Source organism: Oncorhynchus masou, chromosome 4 (assembly GCF_036934945.1).
Source record: "Oncorhynchus masou masou isolate Uvic2021 chromosome 4, UVic_Omas_1.1, whole genome shotgun sequence".
Taxonomy (NCBI): Eukaryota; Metazoa; Chordata; class Actinopteri; order Salmoniformes; family Salmonidae; genus Oncorhynchus; species Oncorhynchus masou.
The window spans coordinates 2,656,651-2,671,357 of NC_088215.1; the positions used below are offsets into that span (position 1 = coordinate 2,656,651).

General features: G+C 41.0%; 1 protein-coding gene across 3 annotated transcripts; it reads left to right on the top strand.

The window, feature by feature from the left end:
- Positions 1-605: 605 nt before the first annotated feature.
- Positions 606-13,814, top strand: LOC135521552 (zinc finger protein OZF-like). Of its 3 annotated transcripts, none has more exons than XM_064947311.1 (2): positions 606-1,171; positions 12,502-13,814. In XM_064947311.1, the coding sequence occupies exons 1-2, from the start codon at positions 832-834 to the stop codon at positions 12,510-12,512; spliced, it is 351 nt and encodes a 116-aa protein (XP_064803383.1). In that variant the 5' UTR covers positions 606-831; the 3' UTR covers positions 12,513-13,814. The 3 variants fall into 3 exon arrangements, with proteins under 3 accessions (XP_064803383.1, XP_064803381.1, XP_064803382.1); XM_064947309.1 differs by lacking the exon at positions 12,502-13,814 and adding an exon at positions 6,719-7,877; XM_064947310.1 differs by lacking the exon at positions 12,502-13,814 and adding an exon at positions 3,109-3,288.
- Positions 13,815-14,707: the final 893 nt, after the last annotated feature.

Below are 14,707 nucleotides of genomic sequence, written 5' to 3' on the forward strand. Positions count from 1 at the left end.
ATAGACCTAGCCTGTTCATTATATACATCTACATGATGTATTGTTACACCATGTAGTAGAAGTATAGACCTCATCTGTTCATTATATTCATCTATATTATGTATTTTTACACCATGTAGGAGCAGTATAGACCTAGTCTGTTCATTATATACATCTACATGATGTATTGTTACATCATGTAGGAGCAGTATAGACCTAGCATGTTCATTATATACATCTACATGATGTATTGTTACACCATGTAGGAGCAGTATAGACCTAGGCTGTTCATTATATAAATTTTCATGATGTATTGTTACACCTTGTAGGAGCAGTATAGACCTACAGTAGCTAGCTACTTATTTAGATGTTGTTTGACTTAATGAAACTGCCTTAAATGAGCTCTAGTAAACATTTTTTTATTCACACTAATCAAGCAACACATTCCATTCTTTGTATGTCTCAAAATAATAGTATTATTTAATTAAATCCATTTAAAAAGAAGCTTTGTCTGAAAATAAAATATGATCCTCAACTGCGTTTCCCCTCCAGCAGGCGGCGATGTGCGTCTTTCTAGCGACACCTGCCAGCGTGACGTATAATCTAGTGGACGGTTCTTCAGAAACAGCTCGTCAACCACCTTGTTAGCTTGCAAGCCAACATAGCTGAAAGATTCAAGCTAATTATACGCTTTCGGTGTATATTAGATACTGTGTTTTAGACACACTTCTGTCGTATCTATTTGTTAACCTATTTAATTTCATATTACGTTATTTTTTATTAGTCAGCTATAGTAGCTGGCTGGTTAAGTTAGCACTAGCCGTTAATGCTAGCTAGCTAACATCCCCGACCATGAGCTCCCTACACTACTACCGTCCTGTTAAAGAAGAGGAGGTCTGCTGGACGGAGAAAGAAGCTCTGGGGCTGAACATTGTTGTGAAAGAGGAGAAGGAAGAGGAGGATGTCACAGTTAAAAAAGAAGTTGAGGCTGTTACAGTGAAAGAAGAAGAGAAAGACGTTACTGTGAAAGAAGAGAAAGACACGTTCAGAGTGAAAGAGGAGGAGGATGTTACAGTAAAAGAAGAGGAGGAAGAGAAAGCGGAGGATGCCGTTTTTGGAGTGAAGATGGAAGGGGAGATTACTGTCACACTAAGAGATGAAGAGGAGGAGATAGGAGATCTGATTAACACCAGTAAGTACCGCCTTAAATTTGTTTTTAACTTTGGATATTCGGAGTTGGCCCGTCAATACCTCTTCAACGGAGGGCCCTAGTATGAAGTCGAGAATCAGACGACGTAGAGAGCAAGCTACCCCTTGTTTTCTCTGTTCCGTTTCCAAAAAGTGACTTAACATATATATTTGAGAAGGGTCTATCGGGTGGGTATAATTTGTGGAACGTTCCAACAGGACTCCGTTCCAAAAACTTCGTAAATAACAAGGTTGCCAACAAGCAACGCATACAGAGTCGTATAACAGTAGAATGAGATACCGGGAAGGGAGCGAGCTATGTAATTACGTTTTTCACTCACCACGTTTATTCGGAAAAAAAATGTATCTTCGTTCTCGTAGCCTCCACCATTTCTCATTCGTTGGTTTATTTGTTATTTACGGTTCCTGCATTTGCGGGTGAACTGTTGCGCCACAATTGGGGAATCGCTGTGGTTGAAATGTAACTCATGACCGCAAGCCCCAGTATTTTATTAGCTAGGTGGCTTGTACACAATTGTTACCGATGATACTGTATATACCTATGTAACAGGGTTATATTGGTGATTCCCCTTGCCACTTTATTGTTAAGCCAATGGGTTTTTGGTTTGAGTTTGTCTTGCCTTCACCTACTCAACATGGCATCTTATTGGCTGGTTTGCGTTGCTTGCTTACGAGGGGGGATGTTCCAGTTAGAATCGTCCCAGTGAACAAGCACCAAACCAGCGGTAAGTTGTTGGTTGCCAAGCACTGTACATCAAAAGTGATTTTTATACTCTCAAGTGATTTAAATGTACAATTTATATCAAATTGTTTGTAAATGTTATTCGAACATCACACATAAGATGCAACGGGTTTTTGGAGAATATTTGTTGTGCATTTTGTTGTAAAGAATTGCCGCCAGTACTAGCTTGCAACTTACTGTGTCTGGGGGGGGTTCATATATTTTGTACAGTGCGTGAGTGCAGAGTTGGATGGTGAGATGTGCATTGCATGACGTGCAATTCTGTGCCGTTCCTATCAGAATAAAGCTACATGACTGGTGCTACATATTGGAGTTCCGTGTCGATGACTGATTGTACACAACGCAAGAAGAGTACTGTTACACCGACTCGTACTACAGAAGCATGCATTGTATTTTGCCAAGTTCTCTCTGTGTTAATCCTTTTCCCCAAATATAGCAGGTAGCTTGTGTCTATGTCGATGTTGTTGAGTTCATCTTGCCTTTAAATGAAGATAAAATAAATTAGAACATTTAAAATATATACTTTGACCTATTTCAGTTCACCCCAAGATGCTTGATTCACTACACCTGCTTTTGAATAACTTTCCAGTCGTTTTTTCTTTACATTCCGACTTTTGAACGTCTGTTCATTGGACATATATATTAGTGTCTAATAAAAATAGCAACTTATCTAAAGCATCCCATCTGTGTTAAGGTTAAAGTGTGTGTGTAGATATATGTGTATAGTGTAGGTCTTCTTGATGTCCACTAGGTGTCAGCACAGCTTCAATAATGTCACACCAGGTTCACAACATGTTTTTCATGTGTAACAAATCAAATTGTATTTGTCACATGCGCCGAATACTACATGTGTAGACCTTACAGTGAAATGCTGAAATGAAGCCCTTAACCAACAATTTAGTTGTAAGAAAAATGTGTTAACTAAAAAAATAAGAAATAAAAGTAACAAATAATTAAAGATCAGCAGTAAAATAAAAATAGCAAGGCTATATACATGGGGTACCGGTGTTCCAGTGGTGTAAATTACTTAACAAAAATGTATTTAAACTACTCCACTACATTCTGTTTATATCTTTTTTTTTTGCATCTGTCGTTTTACTCTTTTTGTTTCTTTACAACATTCAATTTTACTTTGCCACATTTTTAAAGAAATTAATATATTTTTTTACTCCATACAGTTTCCCTAGCACCCAAAAGTACTTTATGCATTTGAAAGCTAAGCCGGACAGGAAAATGATCCAATTCACACACTTATCAAGAGAACATCCCTACTGCCTCTGATCTAGCGGACTCACTAAACACATGCTTCGTTTGTAAATTATGTCTGAGTGTTCCCATGGCTATTTCATAATTAAAAATACAAGAGAATTGTGCTGTCTGGTTTGCTTAATATATGGAAGGTCAAATAATTTATACTTTTACCACTGACACTTAAGTATCTTTTAGCAATGAGGTTTACTTAGTATTTTACTGGTTCACTTTTACTTGAGACATTTTCTATTAACATATCTTTACTTTGACTAAAGTATGACAATTGGGTACTTTTTCAACCACTGTTCAAAACGTTTAGCACCCAATACCCAACATTCACTTGGTGGCTTGAAGTAGGAGTGCTGAACTCGGATCTGTTTGGCATTTGTGAGTAGAATGAATAACATTACTTTGACAGGGGTGGGGGGTACTGCTTCCAGTTCAGCATTCTTAGCCTGAGACATTTCATAAATGCGTACAGAGGAGCACTTTTCTACGATCAGCTTTGCCTAGGTCATTCTGAATCAGTTGTCTCTGGAATAAATTTATATGGACAGCAGTGGGTTTGTTTGTAGATCAGCACTCCTTCTCAACACCAGTTGCTGTACCCTAACATTTTATAATCCAATTTCCCTTAATGTCTATGTCCTTCCGGACCCCCACCTCAGCATTGTTCTGTCAAGGCAACAAAAGCAAGTTAGCATGCTCTTGAAATGAATTTAACTCACAACCTTTCCTTTTGGGAATTCACCACCATATCTACTATCTTAACATGTGGCTTTCTTCAGGGGAACCAAGACTAGGAACACTTTTGAATGGTCTACAAAGAATGGCCACAGGTAAAAGTTGGCTTTTGTAGAGTATGTTTGTATTGTTACTCCACAGCATCGTATGCTTTCACAACTCTATTGAAATGACATTTGAAACAAGGTGTCACTTCATTCTTGCTTTTTGATGGGAACTAGTCCCTTTTCCCCTATATTCCTCTGGTTTGCTCTTTCAGTCGCACAAAGGCAACAAGAAAGAAGTTGCTACATTAACTGTTTCTCTGGGATTTGAACTAGGGGGTACATACCTCAAGTTAGCTCTTTCATGACAACAAAAGGCAACATTAAAAATGGCTCTCTAAAAAATGCTCTCTTCAGATTTGAACTTTCAAACTCTGGTTTGGGGAGCAAACGCCATAACCACTACTCTACCAGACAGACAGACACTACATGTTAAGGGGTACTTCAAAATGCACACATCAAAGACAACATTTCAGAGGTTAGAGAATGGTGTGGGGGCTTGTACTTCTTGGGTCCACCAATCGTTCCTCAATCTCCAATTTGCTTACCGCCCAAATAGGTCCACAGACGATGCAATCTCAACCACACTGCACACTGCCCTAACCCACCTGGACAAGAGGAATACCTATGTGAGAATGCTGTTCATCGTCTACAGCTCGGCATTTAACACCATAGTACCCTCCAAGCTCGTCATCAAGCTCGAGACCCTGGTTCTCGACCCCGCCCTGTGCAACTGGGTACTGGACTTCCTGACGGGCCGCCCCCAGGTGGTGAGGGTAGGCAGCAACATCTCCACCCCGCTGATCCTCAACACTGGGGCCCCACAAGGGTGCGTTCTGAGCCCTCTCTTGTACTCCCTGTTCACCCACGACTGCGTGGCCACGCACGCCTCCAACTCAATCATCGAGTTTGCGGACGACACAACAGTGGTAGGCTTGATTACCAACAACGACGAGACGGCCTACAGGGAGGAGGTGAGGGCTCTCGGAGTGTGGTGTCAGGAAAATAACCTCACACTCAACGTCAACAAAACTAAGGAGATGATTGTGTACTTCAGGAAACAGCAGAGGGAACACCCCCCTATCCACATCGATGGAACAGTAGTGGAGAGGGTAGTAAGTTTTAAGTTCCTCGGCATACACATCACAGACAAACTGAATTGGTCCACCCACACAGACAGCATCGTGAAGAAGGCGCAGCAGCGCCTCTCCAACCTCAGGAGGCTGAAGAAATTCGGCTTGTCACCAAAAGCACTCTCAAACTTCTACAGATGCACAATCGAGAGCATCCTGGCGGGCTGTATCACCGCCTGGTACGGCAACTGCTCCGCCCACAACCGTAAGGCTCTCCAGAGGGTAGTGAGGTTTGCACAACGCATCACCGGGGGCAAACTACCTGCCCTCCAGGACACCTACACCACCCGATGTTACAGGAAGGCCATAAAGATCATCAAGGACAACAACCACCCGAGCCACTGCCTGTTCACCCCGCTATCATCCAGAAGGCGAGGTCAGTACAGGTGCATCAAAGCTGGGACCAAGAGACTGAAAAACAGCTTCTATCTCAAGGCCATCAGACTGTTAAACAGCAACCACTAATATTGAGTGGCTGCTGCCAACACACTGACTCAACTCCAGTCACTTTAGTAATGGGAATTGGTGGGAAATGATGTAAAATATATCACAAGCCACTTTAAACAATGCTACCTAATATAATGTTTACATACCCTACATTATTCATCTCATATGTATACGTATATACTGTACTCTATATCATCTACTGCATCTTTATGTAATACATGTATCACTAGCCACTTTAACTATGCCACTTTGTTTACATACTCATCTCATATGTATATACTGTACTCGATACCATCTACTGTATTTTGCTTATGCTGCTCTGTACCATCACTCATTCATATATCTTTATGTACATATTCTTTATCCCCTTACACTTGTGTGTGTATAAGACAGTAGTTTAGGAATTGTTAGTTAGATTACTTGTTGGTTATTACTGCATTGTCGGAACTAGAAGCACAAGCATTTCGCTACACTCGCATTAACATCTGCTAACCATGTGTATGTGACAAATGAAATTAGATTTGATTTGATCTTCTTTTGATGACTACAAACTGAGATTATGAATCTTCAAAACCTACACTATAGGATGGATGTGTTTAGGAACGGGGGAAAGAGGCGTATTTCCAATTACCAACAAATAGACCCTAGAAATGTTATTCCAAAATCTTAATATTGGAACTTTGTCCCTTCATTTGCCTACTACTGTCTATAAGCTATCATAACACGTGTTTTTTTTTCTTGGGGACAAGGTATCGGAAAGCTTTTGAATGGTCTACAAAGCATGCCCCCAGGTCAAAGTTGGCTTTTGCAGACAAGGATAATATATTGTTACCCCACGACATAGTATGTTATCACAACTCTATTAAAAGGACATTCTATACAAGGTGTCACTTCAGTCCTTCTGTTTGATGGGAACTACCCCCTATCCCCCAACAAACCTCAAGTTAGCTCTTTCATGCCAACAAAAGGCAACATCAAAAAAAATCTCAATTTGTCTGTCATAGTTGAAGTGTACCTATGATGAAAATTACTGGCCTCTCATCTTTTTAAGTGGGAGAACTTGCACAATTGGTACTTTTATGCCCCACTGTATATGTTTCACAAGTTTGGCCACACAGTACATCACAGTAGACAACTAAGTAACTAGATAATCTGTTTGTCTTTGACAGGAGAGAAACCAGACTCTCCCTCTGACAACGGAAAGAGTCCTTCAGGGAAATCAGACCCAGAGACGCCCAAAGCAAAAGGAGGACATCACTGCTCCCACTGTGGAAAGAGTTTTACCAAGTTAGGGAACCTGCATAGGCATGAGAGGACACACACAGGAGAAAAACCTTTCCAATGCTCCCAGTGTGGAAAGAGTTTTAACGAATTAGGTTACCTATTAATACATAAGAGAATCCACTCTGGAGAGAAGCCTTACCACTGCTCCAAATGTGGAATGACTTTTACCTGGTTAGGGAGTCTGAAATCACACAAGAGAATACACACGGGAGAAAATCCTTTTCAATGTTCCCACTGTGGAAAGAATTTTACCCAGTTAGGGAACCTAAATCGGCACAAGAGGACACACACAGGAGAGAAGCCTTATCACTGTTCCCAGTGTGGAAAGAGTTTTCGGGGTTTAGTGAGCTTGAAACAGCATGAGAGGACACACACTGGAACAAAGCCTTACCAATGCACCATATGTGGAAAGAGATTTACCCAGTTAAAGTCCATGGAATTACATGGAGGAATACATACAGGAGAGAAGCCTTATCAATGTTCCCAGTGTGGAAAGAATTTTATGGGTTTAGTGAACCTGAAACGGCATGAGAGGATACACCCACAAGAAAAGCCCTACCAATGCTCCCTGTGTGGAAAGAGTTTTACCAAGTTAGAGTGCCTGACTAGGCATGAGAGGACACACTCAGTAGGGGATAAGCCCTACCACTGCTCCCTGTGTGGAAAGAGTTTTACCAAGTTAGGGGGTCTGACAAGGCATGAGAGGACACACACAGGAGGGGATAAGACCTACCACTGCTCCCACTGTGGAAAGAGATTTAACCGGTTAAGGCATCTGAATAAGCATGAAAGAATACATACAAAGGAAGAGAAGACATACCACTGCTCTCAATGTGGAAAGATATTTTCCCAGTCAGAGGACCTGGAATCACATGAGAGAATAGAGAGACTGTGTTCTGACTTGTGTTTTTGACTGAGAATTTGTGTTTTCGTTTGTCACATTAAATCATATTGTTTAAATGAAAATCTGATCAAGAAAATAGGCCTGTTTTTGTTTTTTCATCTTGATCATGTCTAAAATCAAATTAAATATTTTAAAATGTGTATTTCGTTTTCATTATGAGCTTTGATTGATTGTGTACAAGTATAAGCCCTCTGATGTTGTTCATGATATGATTTGGATATTGCTAAATGTAAATGATTATATAAGGAAGTAAGTAGCCTTGGCTTGTAGCTGTTTCTGTAATGTGAGGCAGCTTGATGTACAAGTACTTCCCCTGGACAAGACTCTAGTCTATACCGTACACAGTGTAGTAGCAGGAGCCTATCTCCTGTTTCTGTACAAGTACTTCCCCTGGACAGGACACTAGTCTATTAAGTTATTATATAGATTATTGAATTTTGCTATTCTTCACTCCAACCTTGAATTTGATTTGATATTTGATTTGGATATTGCTAAATTACTTTGATTGGATACAGCTGCAGCCAAATATATTGGCACCCTTACACTAAGAAATAAGTCCCTATTTCTTCTCAAATCAGTTGAAATTGATGGTGGTCTGGTACCACTACTATACTGTGATGGTCTCCACACCTTGTTATTGTATTAGCTCCACTACTATACTATGATGGTCTCCACATCTTGTCATCAAATGTATCTTTATAAAGCCTTTTTTACATCAGCCGATGTCACAAAGTGATGTACAGAAACTCAGCCTAAAATTCCAAACCGCAATGCAGATGTAGATGCGCGGTGGCTCCCCATTTAAGGTTCCACCAGCCGCCTGTAGTTGGGAGGTAGTTCTGTAGTTGTATCTAGCCAGACTAGAAGGGTTCATGTAGATTGTTGGTAGAGAGGTAGTTCTGTAGCTGTATACAGTCAGACTGGAAGGGTTCATGCAGATTGTTGGTAGAGAGGTAGTTCTGTAGTTGTATACAGCCAGACTGGAAGGGTTCATGCAGATTGTTGGTAGAGAGGTAGTTCTGTAGTATCGAGCCAGACTAGAAGGGTTCATGCAGATTTTTCAAGGTTGGTTTGATGGAGGCAGTTTTAAGGGAATTATTCACAGTGCCTGAATTAAGAAAGTGTTTTGTGATTTCTGATTGTATGAGTCCTGTGGGAACAGGGTCCAAGGGGCGGGTAGATGACCTCATATTATGGACAATTTCAGAGACAGATGTTGGGGTTGTCAATGAGAATGTGGTGAAACTGCTGCTGGGAGGCTCAGTGTGAAGCAGAGGGACATGTCTGAATAAAGGGGTAGATTGTACATTGAAACTGCAGCTGGGAGGGTCAGTGTGAAGCAGAGAGACAGGTCTGAATCAAGGGGTAGATTGGACAGTGAAGTAAATGCTCTTTATTGTGGATGTGGGGATTTGAAAAATGGTTGAACTAATTTCTTTACTACAGAAAATATATTTCTGGGGTTCCCGTCACCATTTGCAATGAGATTGGTAAAGTGTAACTTGTGTGCAGTGTTCAGTGCCATTTTGTATGCAGTCTGGTGATATACCAGGGACTGGGGATGCAGTTAGGTTTGTATGCAGTCTAATGATACACCAGGGACTGGGGATGCAATTAGGTTTGTATGCAGTCTGGTGATATACCAGGGCCTGGGGATGCAGTTAGGTTTGTATGCAGTCTGATGATATACCAGGGCCTGGGGATGCAGTTAGGTTTGTATGCAGTCTGGTGATATACCAGGGCCTGGGGATGCAGTTAGGTTTGTATGCAGTCTGGTGATATACCAGGGCCTGGGGATGCAGTTAGGTTTGTATGCAGTCTGGTGATGTACCGGGGCCTGGGGATTGCATTTAGGTTTGTATGCAGTCTGGTGATGTACCAGGGCCTGGGGATGCAGTTAGGTTTGTATGCAGTCTGGTGATGTACCAGGGCCTGGGGATGCAGTTAGGTTTGTATGCAGTCTGGTGATGTACCAGGGCCTGGGGATGCAGTTAGGTTTGTATGCAGTCTTATGAAATACCAGGGCCTGGGGATGCAGTTAGGTTTGTATGCAGTCTGGTGATGTACCAGGGATTGGGATGCAGTTAGGTTTGTATGCAGTCTGGTGATGTACCAGGGACTAGGGATGCAGTTAGGTTTGTATGCAGTCTGGTGATGTACCAGGGACTAGGGATGCAGTTAGGTTTGTATGCAGTCTGGTGATGTACCAGGGCCTGGGGATGCAGTTAGGTTTGTATGCAGTCTGGTGATGTACCAGGGCCTGGGGATGCAGTTAGGTTTGTATGCAGCTGGTGATATACCAGGGACTGGGGATGCACAGTTAGGTTTGTATGCAGTCTGGTGATGTACCAGGGACTAGGGATGCAGTTAGGTTTGTATGCAGTCTTATGAAATACAGGGGCCTGAGGATGCACAGTTAGCTTTGTTTTCCTCAAGGTATTCTCCAGTTTGCTCCCAGCAGCATTCATAGAACGTAGATCACTGTTTGTTTGACTGAATGAATATGACATTGCCTTAAATGCAGCGTTAGATGTGAAGTTTACATTCTCATTCATTACAAATCTTCACTAATCAGTCAACACATGCTTTCATTTCAACGTATCAATATAATATTATTTAATGAAATACATTTTAAAAATACCTTTTTTTGTCATACTTCTGTTTTATAGCTTGTTGCCCCATTTATTTTCATATTTACGTTGTTAGTCAGGCAGATGTCTTAAATTTGCCTATTGCTAGGCTATTCGCTAATGCTAACTAGCTAGCTAACACCCCGACCATGATTTCACTAAGCTACTCTCCTCCTGATAAAGAAGAGGAGGTCTGCTGGACGGAGAAAGAAACTCTGGTGAAAGAGGAGGAAGAGAAGGATGTTACAATACAGAAACAAGTAGAGGGTGAGGCTGTTACTGTGAAAGACATTTCAGTGAAAGAAGAGGAAGACGTGTTCAGAGTGAAAGGGGACTAAGAAGATGTTAAAATAAAAGAAGAGGGGGAGGAACAGGGGAAGATAACTCACATCGAAAGAGGAGGAGGAGGCGACAAAGGATCTAATTAACAACCGTAAGTACTATCTTGGAAATGGGCACAAACTGTCTGCAGTTGTCTAACTAATGCAGGTTTAAACTGTAAGTCCTGCTCTTTATTATGTTGTTTATAATGTAGGAATTGATGAAGCTAAACTGTAACGTGTGTATACCATCAAAGAGCGGGCCACCAACAAAACGCATTAATCATGCATCCAATATATTATTTTAGTTAAATACTGTCGTCCACAATATCTATTATTATAGTGGTCTCTACAGTCTAAAAACTGAAAATGACTTCAGCGTTTTCTAAATGTTCCGTCTCTTCTTGACACTGGTAGAAAGGCACTATAGTTCTCAAGCCTTCCCTCCTCGCCTAGAGCCAAGGTCAGCCAATGTAGATAAGCATTCTAGTCAGTCTGGAGATATAGTTAATTCATTTCTACCAAGGAACAGACAGTCATTGTTCTAACCTCTTGACCACATTCACACACATTATATTCAGTAATGGGATCAAGAAAGAAAACTCATACACATACAGAATAGTATTCTGATTAGTACATACACAGTAACATAATAGTATTCGGATTAGTACATATACAGTAACATAATAGTATTCTGATTAGTCAGTCCTGATTGAAATTTATACATAATTAGTCATCATTGATAAAAATTCCCTTAACTTAGAGCAAGCTGAGACGCTAGCGTCTCACTTAGCCAACAGGAAATGCAAATGCGCAACACCAAATGCTAATAGCACTCGATAAAACTCAAACTTTCATTAAAACACACATGCAGGGTCCTCAATTAAAGCTACACTCGTTGTGAATCTAGCCAACAAGTCAGATTTTTAAAATGCTTTTCGGCGAAAGCATGAGAAGCTATTATCTGATAGCATGCAACCCCCCGAAATACCTGAAGGGGACGTAAACAAAAGAGTTAGCGTAGCCGGCGCTACACAAAACGCAGAAATAAAATATAAAACATTCATTACCTTTGACGAGCTTCTTTGTTGGCACTCCTATATGTCCCATAAACATCACAATTGGGTCTTTTTTTTTTCGATTAAATCGATCCATGTATACCCAAAATGTCCATTTATGAAGACCGTCTGATCCAGGAAAAAACACAGTTTCAAAACGCAACGTTTTTTAAAAATTAAAGTTGCCTATAAACTTTGACAAAACACTTCAAACTACTTTTGTAATCCAACTTTAGGTATTAGTAAACGTTAATAATCGATCAAATTGATCACGGGGCGATCTGTATTCAATAGCAGCAGGTCTTGAAATGATGGTCGATATTCTCTCTACCAAAACTTCCTTTGTTGTGCCCTGATGACAGGAAGTGCCTATTCTTCATTTCACCAAGGAATAACTTCAACCCAATTGCCAAGACTGGCGACATTGTGTGGAAGCTGTAGGAATTGTCAACTGGGAGCCATATATTTTCCCTTGCCATAGACAATACAGGCAACTGGCGGATTGATATATATATATTTTTTTGTGATCAGTTTTCCTTGGGGTTTTGCCCGCAACACACGTTCTGTTATAGTCACAACTTCAGAGCGTTTTCTATCAACATACTAATCATATGCATATACTATATTCCTGGCATGAGTAGCAGGACGTTGAAATTTTGCACGATTTTTAACAAAAAGTTGAAAAAAGTAACCCGATCTTTAAGAGGTTTTAACAGTAACAGTCTAATAATTACATTGTCTTCCATATTCCTACAGATACCTTGTAACTGGAGATTCCTTCTAAACGATTGCCTACAGTTAACGTGTAGGGCGCTGCACAGTTGGGTGACCAGGGTCATCTGGGACTGCCTCCTGGAGCAATTCAGGTGTGTGAAGGCTACCTGTGTCCTGCGTAACTTCATGAGGATGGACACGAGGACCAGGAGGGGATCTGCAGCTCGCCGCCGTGTGCCAGAGGAGAAGTCTGCTGCTCTGCATAATGTTTCAAGGATGGGGTCCAACAACACAGAGAGAGAGGCAATCGTGTGCTGGAGATCTTCACCTCCTACTTCTTCAAAGAGGGTGCTGTTCCCTGGCAACACCATAGACTAGACTGTGCACAACCAAAAGCTCTTTTAAGAGCCATTCACATTGCAGTAAAAATATTGCTCCATTTACTTAGCTATGTCAACTGCAGTTATTCAATTCACAGTATTTCTCCCTTTGATTTCTACTTCTCATGTGAGGGTGCTGTTTAGGTAAGGGTGTGATGTCTGTGCAAAAACAAAACAGGCTATTTTAAATCACTAATATTGAAAAAATTTAGAACAATTAGACACCCTATAACCCACACCTACACACTCATGTATCAATCTGATTGATGGATTGTGTTGTGCAGTAAGCAGGTTCAGATGTATAACTGTGGCTCCTTCCACCTTCAAAGAATAGGCAAGAGGGCCAACCGTGAAGAATACTAAGACACTTCATTATTTCTATAACTAAGCTATATTGTTTGTCCTCGTGTGTCTGTTCATGTTTTTCAGTATAAAAGTACTCTGCAGCCACTTAGTGTGGTGTGGACACCAGGTGAGGCCACACACAGATTCCTGTTGAACACTGTCGCTTTAACTACCTTATTTTCTCAATAACAGTCTCTCTCCTTCACTTCATCCCTCTCTCCCCTTCTCCCTAAATCCTCTAAGTTATATCAGCTGTGTTGGTGAACCCCTCCTCTTTCTGAACTGGCTACATAGAGGGCACAGCATGATGAGAGGTCACTTGGTCAGGACAACAGGAAGTATTATTAAAGATATGCTTTACATTGAAATACAGATTGAGATGCAGTAGTCCCAGAGTTAATGATCCAAGGTCAGTTTATATTATACAGGAAGTATTATTAAATAGATGCTTTACATTGAAATACAGATTGAGATGCAGTAGTCCCAGAGTTAATAATGATCCAAGGTCAGTTTTGCATTTCACCTCCTGATTGATGACTAACAATGTTAGAGCATGTTTAAGTCTTGTGTTTTTTAAAATTCTATCTCTCCATATGTCTCTAGTCTGCAGATATGTTTTGATGTGAGAGAGGAAGCCGACTCGAGACATTATTATGTAATTGTGATTTATTTTTTTATTTTTATTTCACCTTTATTTAACCAGGTACGCTAGTTGAGAACAAGTTCTCATTTGCAACTGCGACCTGGCCAAGATAAAGCATAGCAGTGTGAACAGACAACACAGAGTTACACATGGAGTAAACAATTAACAAGTCAATAACACAGTAGAAAAAAAAGAGTCTATATACATTGTGTGCAAAAGGCATGAGGAGGTAGGCGATTAATTACAATTTTGCAGATTAACACTGGAGTGATAAATGATCAGATGGTCATGTACAGGTAGAGATATTGGTGTGCAAAAGAGCAGAAAAGTAAATATATATAAACAGTATGGGAATGAGGTAGGTAAAATTGGGTGGGCTATTTACCGGTGGACTATGTACAGCTGTAGCGATCGGTTAGCTGCTCAGATAGCAGATGTTTGAAGTTGGTGAGGGAGATAAAAGTCTCCAACTTAAGCGATTTTTGCAATTCGTTCCAGTCACAGGCAGCAGAGAACTGGAAGGAAAGGTGGCCAAACGAGGTGTTGGCTTTAGGGATGATCAGTGAGATACACCTGCTGGAGCATGTGCTACGGGTGGGTGTTGCCATCGTGACCAGTGAACTGAGATAAGGCGGAGCTTTACCGAGCATGGATTTGTAGATGACCTGGAGCCAGTGGGCCTGGCGACGAATATGTAGCGAGGGCCAGCCGACTAGAGCATACAGGTCGCAGTGGTGGGTGGTATAAGGTGCTTTAGTAACAAAACGGATGGCACTGTGATAAACTGCATCCAGTTTGCTGAGTAGAGTATTGGAAGCTATTTTGAAGATGACATTGCCGAAGTCGAGGATCGGTAGGATAGTCAGTTTTACTAGGGTAA